We start from the raw sequence: 10724 nt of genomic DNA on the forward strand, positions 1-10724 counted from the left end.
GCCCCCCAAAAAAAAAAAAAAAACTTTGCATGTAATAATAATAAAAAAAATATATATATAATATATAAAAATAAAAATAATATATTTATAAATACTTTGAAAGCAAAATTTTTTTTTAAATTCTTTATATAAAAACAATATTATAAATATATTATTTATTTTATAAATATATTATTTATTTTATAAATATATTATAAGAGTCTTAAAAATGTATTTAGTTTTTTATAACCGAATAAAAAAAAAAAAAAAAAAAGCTATATATATATATATAATTTATATATATATTATATATAATACGCTTTCCTTCCTTTATTTAAATACGATTTTATATTTTTTTGTTGTAAAATCCTTTTTTTTTTTTCATACAAAAATATGAATAGTTGATATTAAATATATAGAATATAATAAAATGTAATAATTTCTTAGTAAATTTTATGCATATATAATATATAAATAATGCGAAATAATAAATTAAAAAAAGCATTCAACTATTTTTTTTTTTAATTAAAATTTTATAAATAACATTTTATATAATAAATATATTTATATATTATATATATATGTAAATATATATTTGTATATATAAAATCGCTTTTATCTCCATATTTATCTAAAATTTGTTTTAGTATCTATTATTAATACATATATAAATATATTATAAATATATGTTATATTTTTATTTGTATTATTTTAATGAGCAAAATATATATTTCTCGTTATTTTATAAAGAAAATAAAGTTATACTTTTATAAATAAAATAATATTTTATTATTTAACATATATAATAAAAATATAGGTAGTTGGTTCTCTTTTTTTAGTTTTTTTCTTTTCTTTTTATTTTTTTTATTTTGGTTATAGAGAAGAGATTTTATATATAATATAATATTTTATTATATATTTATTATTACAAATATAAAAATATACAAAATAATATTATTATAATAACATCTATATATAAATATATTATACATATAATTAATTATTATATTATATATTTATATATATTTATATACATGTAAATAATTAATTTATAAATAATAAAAAATATAATAATAAATAGTTATATATTTTTTTTGTAACATAATTTTTATGTAATATTTTATTGTATATATAAAATATATATTTATAAGTACCTTGAAAAAAAAAAAAAAAAAAATTATAAATAAATGGTTCTAATTGTGAACAAAAAAGAATAATATAGAAATATAATATTATATATATATATATGTTTATTTATAATATTCTTATATAAAAAACGAAATATATATATTATATATATATAGTTAGAAATCTTTTTATGATATATTTTTTTTATTATAGAACAAATAACCTTTTTATTATTTATAGTTTTAATTTTTTTTTTTTTTTTTTAAACATTGAATGTATATGTCCTTATATATATTTTTGTAATATATATTTTTTTAGAGTTTTTTTTTTTTTTTTTTTCATTTTAATAATTGGATATATAAAAAAAAAAAAAAGAAAAAAGTGTATAATATTTACTACTAACTTCATTTTTATTGAAGTTGTATTATCACTATATTTATATATTTTTTTTTTTTTTTTTGAAAATAACAAATATATATAAAATATATTCACCTAACGAAAATGGTGTAGTTTTATATAAATAAGAATTATATATAGAGAAATAATATATGTGATGGTATGATATTATATAACCGTATATATATTTAGTAGTATTAATATATATATATTTATATATATATATATGTATATTTATATATGTATATATTTAAATGATGTTTTTTTACTCCTTTTTGTTATTACATTTTTAAAGAATATTAAAGAATTATTCTGAACAAATAAATGTTAATTAAATGTGTTAAAATAAATAATTTTTTATTTTAATTTTTTAACATTTATATTCCGAAGATATTATTATTTTACAATTTGTCTTGTTATTTAATTATTTTTATTTTTATTGTTTTTTTTTTTTTTTTTTTTTTCTTTAAATTTTATATTTATAAATATTATAAAAAGTTAGAAAATGACAAATAGTAATTATAAATCAAATAATAAAACATATAATGAAAATAATAATGAACAAAAAACTACCATATTTAATAGAACAAATATGAATCCGATAAAAAAATGTCATATGAGAGAAAAAATAAATAAGTACTTTTTTTTGATCAAAATTTTGACATGTACCATTTTAATATGGGCTCTACAATATGCTAATAACGTAAGATAAAAAATTAAATAATAAATATTTAAAAAATAAAAAATAATAATAATAATATAATGTATATATATATATATATTTATTTATAATTTCTTATATATATTTATTAATTTATTAATTTATTAATTTATTATTATTTTATTTTTTTTTTCTTTTTAGTGTGATATAAACAAAACTTGGAAAAAAGATACATATGTTTATAAGAAATTGAATACAGTATTTAACAGAAGTTTAGGAGAACCTCAGGTAAATGGTGAACTAGCTAGTGAAGAAGTAAAGGAAAAAATTCTTGACTTATTAGAAGAAGGAAATACATTAAATGAAAGTGTAGATGATAATAGTAATTTAGAAGAAGCAGAACATATAAAAGAAAATATTTTATTAAGTAATATAGAAGAATCAAAAGAAAATATTGTTGACAGTTTATTCAATAATATTGAACACAATTCAGAACAACAAGAAAGTGTGTCAGAAAATGAACAAATCAGTGATGATATTTTTAATGCCTTATTAAATAGTGCAGATGTTAATGGAGAAGTAGAAGAAAAAAATTTAGAGGAAAGTCAAGTTAATGACGATATTTTTAATAATTTAGTAAAAAGTATCCAACAAGAACAACAACAGAGCGTTGCTGAAAGTGTAATAGAAAGTGTAGAAGAAAAAGTCGCTGAAGATGTTGTAGAAAAAGTAGCAGAAAGTGTTGAAGAAAGTGTAATAGAAAATGTTGAAGAAGCTGTAACTGAAAGTGTTGAAGAAGCTGTAGCTGAAAGTGTTGAAGAAGCTGTAGCTGAAAGTGTTGAAGAAACTGTAGCTGAAAGTGTTGAAGAAACTGTAGCTGAAAGTGTTGAAGAAGCTGTAGCTGAAAGTGTTGAAGAAACAGTAGCTGAAAAAGTTGAAGAAACAGTAGCAGAAAAAATTGAAGAAATAGTAGCTGAAAAAGTTGAAGAAACAGTAGCTGAAGATATTGTAGAAACAGTAGCTGAAGATATTGAAGAAACAGTAGCTGAAAGTGTTGAAGAAACAGTAGCTGAAAGTGTTGAAGAAACAGTAGCTGAAGATATTGTAGAAACAGTAGCTGAAAGTGTTGAAGAAACTGTAGCTGAAAAAATTGAAGAAACTGTAGCTGAAGATATTGTAGAAACAGTAGCTGAAGATATTGTAGAAACAGTAGCTGAAAGTGTTGAAGAAACTGTAGCTGAAAAAATTGAAGAAACTGTAGCTGAAAAAGTTGTAGAAACTGTAGCTGAAAAAGTTGCAGAAACTGTAGCTGAAAAAGTTGAAGAAACTGTAGCTGAAAAAGTTGAAGAAACAGTAGTTGAAGATATTACATCAAATTTATCAGATCACATTTTAAGCAATTTGTTAGGTGTTATGGAAAATGAAGAAGCAAAGGACAGTATATTAAATGATATAGAAGAAGTAAAAGAAAATGTAGTTTCCACAATACTAGATAAGGTAGAAGAAACTACAACTGATGATTCAACTACTTTTAGTAACATATTAGAGAAGATACAAGAAAGCACTATTTCTACTGATAAAATAGAGGAAAAATTAGAAGAAGTCCACGAAAATGTATTAAGTGCCGCTTTAGAAAGTACTCAAAGTGAAGAGGAAAAGAAAGAAGTAATAGATGTAATTGAAGAAATAAAAGAAGAAGTAGCTTCTACGTTATTAGAAACTGTGGAACAAACAACAGAAGAAAGCTCAAGTACAATTACGGAAATAGTTGAAAATATAGAAGAAAATGCAATAGCAAGTAATGAAAATATTGTAGAGAATTTAGAGAAATTAAACGAAACTGTATTTACTACTGTATTAGATAAAATAGAGGAAACAACAGAAATTAGCGGAGATAGTTTAGAAATTAAAGGAATGGATGAAACATTTTTAACTGAAATGTTAGATAATGTAAAAGGAATTCAAGAAAATATACTAACCACTATGTTTCAAAGTATAGAAACGAGTATAGTAATTCATTCAGAAGAAAAGGTTGATTTAAATGAAGATATGGTTAGCACCATCTTAGATAATATAGAAATTATGAAAGATGATTTATTAAATAAATTCGAAAATATTTCAAGTACTGAAAGTGTTAATGAAATTGCAACTCCACCTGTAGAACAAAATATATATATGGATGTTGATGTTCCTGCTATGAAAGATCAATTTTTAGGAATATTAAATGAGGGAGAAACATTGAAAGAAATGTTTTTTAATTTGGAAGATGTGTTTAAAAGTGAAAGTAATGTAATTACTGTAGAAGAAATTAAAGAAGAACCCCTTCAAAAAGAGGTAGAAAAAGAAACTGCTAGTATTATTGAAGAAGTGCAAGAACATATTGTTGATGTATTAGATGAAAAAAAAGAAGATTTAACAGACAAGATGATAGATGCAGTAGAAGAATCCATAGAAATATCCTCAGACGTTAAAGAAGAAATTGAATCTATTCAAGATAAAGAAAAAGATGTTTTACCAGTTATTGAAGAAGTTCAAGAACAGGTTAAAGAAGAAAGTGTTGAAAAAGTTATAGAATTAAAAAACATTGAAGAGGAGTTAATGAAAGATGCTGTTGAAATAAATAAAATTACAAGCAAAATTGTTGAAGAAACTGAAGAGTTAAATGAAGTAGAAGCAGATTTATTAAAAGATATGGAAAAATTGAAAGAATTAGAAAAAGCTTTATCAGAAGATACTAAAGAAATAGTAGATGCAAAAGATGATACATTAGAAAAAGTTATTGAAGAGGAACATGATGTAACAACCACATTAGATGAGGTTGTAGAATTAAAAGATGTAGAAGAAGACAAAATCGAAAAAGTATCTGAGTTAAAAGATCTTGAAGAAGATATATTAAAAGAAGTAAAAGAAATCAAAGAACTTGAAAGTGAAATTATAGAAGATTTTAAAGAATTAAAAACGATTGAAGCAGATATTTTAGAAGAGAAAAAAGAATTAGAAAAAGATCATTTTAAAAAGTTTGAAGAAGAAGCTGTAGAAATAAAAGATCTTGAATCAGATATATTAAAAGAAGTATCTTCATTAGAAGTTGAAGAAGAAAAAAAATTAGAAGAAGTACAAGAAATTAAAGAAGAGATAGAAGATATAATAAGTGGTGATGTTCATATAGAAGGTTTGGAAAAAGGTGATTTAGAAGAAGTAGATGATTTAAAAGGAAGTATATTAGACATCTTAAAGGAAGATATGGGATTAGGAGATATGGATAAAGAAAGTTTAGAAGATGTAACAGCAAAACTTGGAGGAAGAGTTGAATCCTTAAAAGATGTTTTAACTAGTGCATTGACCACGGGTGAAGAACAAATGAAAGCAAGAAAAAGAGCTCAAAGACCTAAATTAGAAGAAGTATTATTAAGAGAAGAAGTTATAGAAGAACCAAAGGTTAAAGAACCTGCGAAAAAAATAACAAAAAAGAAAGTAAGATTTGATATTAAAGATGAGGAACCAGAAGATGAAGCTCTAGAAGTTGAAGATTTAGATGAAGAAAAAGATGAAGATATAGATGAAGAAAAAGATGAAGATATAGATGAAGAAAAAGATGAAGATAAAGATGAAGATAAAGATGAAGATAAAGATGAAGATAAAGATGAAGATAAAGATGTAGTAGTCGAAAAAGAGAAACACATTGAACAAGTTAAAAAGAAAAAGAAAAAGTTAGAAAAAAAAGTAGAAAAAAGTGTTAGTGGTTTTAAAAAACATGCGGATGAAGTAATGAAATATGTTCATAAAATTGATAAAGAAATAGATAAAGAAGTATCTAAAGCTTTAGAACCAAAAAGTGATGTTTCTAATGTGTTACAACAAAATCAAGATTTTTTTAGTAAAGCTAAAAACTTCATAAAAAAATATAAAGTATTTACCGCACCGTTCATATCTGCAATTGCTGCATTTGCATCTTATGTAGTTGGGTTCTTTACATTATCTGTATTTTCATCATGTGTAACAATCGCTTATTCAACTTACTTATTGTCAAAAGTTGATAAAACCATAAATAAAAATAAACAGAGACCATTTTATTCATTCGTATTTGATATCTTTAAGAATTTAAAACATTATTTACAACAAATGAAAGAAAAATTTAGTAAAGGAAAAACTGATAATGAAGGAGAAGTATCAAACAAATCTGATAAAACCGTTATTGTACCTGTAACAAATAAAGCTGAAAAAACAACTAAAGTTGATAAAAAAAATAAGGTATCAAAAAGAAGAAAAACCCAAAAATCAAAATAAAAAGTTTCAATAGAGTGAAATGATTGGAGGGAACAAAATAAAAATAGTCAATAAAAAATAAAAAAATATACATATTATGTAAATATATATATATATATATATATATATGTATGTGTTTACAAATTTTTAAAATTTATAATATATATTTATTATTATTTATATTTCTGCATATAATTTTATTTTGAACATTTTAATTTAAATTATAAATATTTTTTAATGAGTTTATGTTTTTTAATTAATATATAGATTTCTATACGAAACTGTATATTATTTATATAATACATGTAATATTAATTATTTGTGTTTTATTAAAGTTTATATTATATATATATATATATATATATATATTGTATATATATTAAAAGATAAAAAATTAGCTTATTTGCTTGTTATGTAAATAAGCTTTTTTTTTTTTTTTTTTTTTTTTTTCATATAAACGATATTTAATTTTTAATTTTTAATATGATATATTATATAAAATATCTTTCATAAAAAAAAGAAAAAATTTAAAAAAACTTATATTTAGAGAATAACTTAAAGAGTTATTTTTTTAAGATTTAAAAATTAAATATGTATATAATAAATAAATTACATGAGAATATTAAAGAACATAAATAAAATGATTTATTATAAATATTAAAAAAAAACAGTAAAGAATATTTCAATATGATCGATAAATTTTTTCTAAATTATATTATATGTGTGTTATAATATAAATATTATATATATATATATTAAATTTAATGTAAATGTGAAAAAAAAATATGACATATATATATATATATATATATATATATAAATATAGACTATCCTATGAATATTAAAAATATTTATATTAAATTGTTTGGTGTCGTTATAATAATATTTAAAATTAAGAAACTCATATTACTTCACATGTTGAATATATTTTAAGACGAATTAATTTATTATATACATATTATAATTAATATATAATTTTTTATATAATTAATTATTCAAAATGATGTTCATATAATAATTATAATATATTCTAATTCTTTTATAATATTATTTTTTTTTTAAATAATATGTAATTAAAAAATGTAGTTGAAGCGTAGTGTTACTCTATGTGCTCACTGGATTATGATGAAATAAAAATATTTTTATATTATGTTTTTCGTTTTAAGTATAATAATATTATAAAAGTAAGAACATTTATATAATTATAAATATTTATTTGCCTTTATATAATATATAAATATATTTGAAAAAAAAATTACAAAAAAAAAAAAAAAAAATTCCATATATAATAAAAAGATATCAGAAATATTAACGCTGTACGGAAAACATATATTTTTTAAAAAAATATATATAATGAATATGAAAATATTATATATATATATATATATATATAATGGAATTATAAAATTTCTTTTTTATTATTTTCTTTTTTTTTAACTTTAAAATGAAGTATTCTTGAAAGAAAAAAAAATGTACTTCTTTTTAACAATTTTAATCATGGTCATATTTTAACAAAAAAGAAAATTACTTATAAATATATTTTTATTTATTATATATTAAAAGAAAAAAAAAAAATATATATTATTTATATATTATAACATATATAAAATATATTATAATATATATAAAGTCCACTATTCATAAATATAGCAAAACATTTAGAAATATAAATAAACATATAAAAATTTATAGAATCAACTTGTGAGATTATTTTAAAAGAATAATAATATCATATACATAATATATAAAGAGCATATATTATATTATAAATAAATATTATATAATATATATTTATATATATTCTTTATTATTATTTTTTTTTTATAATTGAAACTATAATCAGGAAATATTATTATATATATAATATATATATACATATATATATATAAGATTAATTTAATTTATATAAATAATTAAAAATATATATATATAATAATATTAATAATTATATGGGATGTAAAAATTTATAATTTGTATAAGTATTTTTTTTTTTTTTTTTTTTTTTTTTTTATATTATAAAAATGTTTAATATTTTTGAATAAAATACATTTTTATAATATTTTATAGAAACTTGAAAAAATATATCATATAATTCATGTAATATTATTTTATATATATTATATATATATATAAAATATTATTTTATGAGACCACAATTTTGTTACCGTCAACATATTTTTTTAAGGTTCATTCAAATATATTAAGATATTTTTAAAATTCTTAAAAATATTTTATGATATATTGTTATTTATTTTTATTTTATATTATTATTTATTTTATAAAATAAAATATTGTATAATGAAAATAAAAAATGTAGATGGAATTAAGAATTAAAATATAAGATTTAATGATTTATAAAAACAGACAAAAAGAAAAAGTTTATGTTGTTATATATTAGATAATATGTGTATTTTTATGTTATATATATATGTAATAATTTTGATATATATAATATTTGTCTAATTTTTTTTTTTTTTTTTGTGTTAAATAACATTATATTTTTTTTTATTTTTTTTGTATAAATGAATTCATTTTTATTAATTAAAATTTATATATATTTTCTTTATAGTAAAATGATGAATGTATTCAATAATTAATTGATACCAGAATATTTAGTAAATTATATTTTTTATGTATGTATTAATTTATATATTAATTATTTTCTTACATAATGGAATATAGTTAATATATTATATATATGTGTATGTTTATAAAAAAAATATATATATTCCCCTTAATAAAACAAATGAGATTTTGAAGTATAGGGTATTTAATTCTTTTTTTTACGTTTTATTATTTTTTCTAATATATATTTTATTATTTATAATTTTTTGTTATATTTTAATAAATCATTTACACTACCACTACTACTACTACAACTACTACTACAACAACTACTACTACTACTACTAATAATAATAATAATAATAATAATGAAATATGAAATGTTGTAAGAAATTTAAATACTTTTTACCCAAATATATTTTAAATAATGATGATGAAATTCAAAACAAATATACCTTACATAAAATATATAATTTGAATAATAAGTTTGGATATTTTTTAAAATTGATCTTATGTCTACCCTTTATTTTGATAACAGTATTATGGGTATTTTTAACCATATCTGTATTTGTAAGTGAAAAAAAAAAAAAAAAAAAGAACAAAAAAAAAATCTATTTTTAATTTATTATTATTATATATATATATATATATATATATATATAAGTGTTTTTTTTTATTTATGATATATATTTTATTAACATTTTTCATTTGATTTCATATTATTTATTTTATTTTTTTTTTTTTAATATAGAATGTTTGCATATATGACTTAATATTACCTTGTATCGCACCGTTCGATAGTATATATTCAAGATCATTATGTGAAAATGTTAAATCAAAAAATTCGAACGATAATATTAAAGTACCTGTATTAACAAATAAAGTATTTTCATTACCAAATGAAAAGAAATTAACTGTATCAGAAGATATATGTGATAATAATGTGAATTATATTTTTAAGTTTAATGAAAAACTGATTAATGATTTAAAAAAATATAAATTGTCTGATGATTATGAACCAATAACGTATGTAAAAAACTATGCTGTATGTAATAATAATAATAATAAAAAAGATGATATTTTAGATAGAAAAATTTATAGTATAGGAAAAAATGAAGAAGATATTATTAAGACTATGGAAAATTTATGGTTAGAATTTATGGAGAATGAAAAGGAAAAATATTATTTGTTAAAAGATCGATTATATAAATATAATGATAAGTTAAAAATGCAAAGCAAATGTCCAGATGAATATTTTTCAAAACAAAAATGGAATAATTGTAGTGATCTTATATATAAAGGTTCTAAGGATCTTGAGGAAAAATTAAATAAAATGTTTTATGAATGGTTTAGACAAAAAAATTTAAATTTAGAGGAATATAGAAGATTAACCCGTTTATGTAGAATAGGTTGGAAAGCTTTATCTAATTATGTAGAAAAGGCTTGTAAAGAAATTATTCATTCTGATTTAGATATAATTAATATGAAAAAAGGATTCAACTTGAATAATGGTTTAAATAATAATGAATATAAGAATAGTTGTAAAAATTCACATTTTAATACCTCATCTTGTATTCATAATCAGAAATTAGTTAATTCGTTTGTAAATTTTGAGAATTCTGTGAGCTTCAATTATGAAGAAAGTCTTATAAATGCACCTTATATTGACGAAGACACATCCGATTCATCCTATGAAACTGCAGAAGAAAATATAAATTATAATAATAAT

At 18.8% G+C, this 10724-nt stretch overlaps 2 protein-coding genes across 2 annotated transcripts in view; both read left to right on the plus strand.

The window, feature by feature from the left end:
* Positions 1-2008: 2008 nt before the first annotated feature.
* On the plus strand, positions 2009-6451 carry PADL01_0023900 (liver stage antigen 3; the record flags this gene model as incomplete). The annotated part of the gene is made up of 2 exons (XM_028680474.1): positions 2009-2206; positions 2366-6451. The coding sequence occupies 2 exons, from the start codon at positions 2009-2011 to the stop codon at positions 6449-6451; spliced, it is 4284 nt and encodes a 1427-aa protein (XP_028541252.1).
* A 2919-nt stretch (positions 6452-9370) lies between these two features.
* Positions 9371-10724, plus strand: part of PADL01_0024000 (DnaJ protein, putative) — a gene marked incomplete at both ends in the record, with an annotated part of 3142 nt that continues 1788 nt past the window's right edge. Inside the window, 2 exons of the mRNA XM_028680475.1 lie at positions 9371-9565; positions 9747-10724. The exon at positions 9747-10724 is cut by the window's right edge and continues 1788 nt beyond it. Coding sequence (XP_028541253.1) covers positions 9371-9565; positions 9747-10724 — 1173 coding nt within the window. The remainder of the gene's footprint in view (positions 9566-9746) is intronic.

Source organism: Plasmodium sp. gorilla clade G2 (genome assembly GCF_900097015.1).
Source record: "Plasmodium sp. gorilla clade G2 genome assembly, contig: PADLG01_00_33, whole genome shotgun sequence".
Lineage (NCBI taxonomy): Eukaryota > Apicomplexa > Aconoidasida > Haemosporida > Plasmodiidae > Plasmodium > Plasmodium adleri (nom. inval.).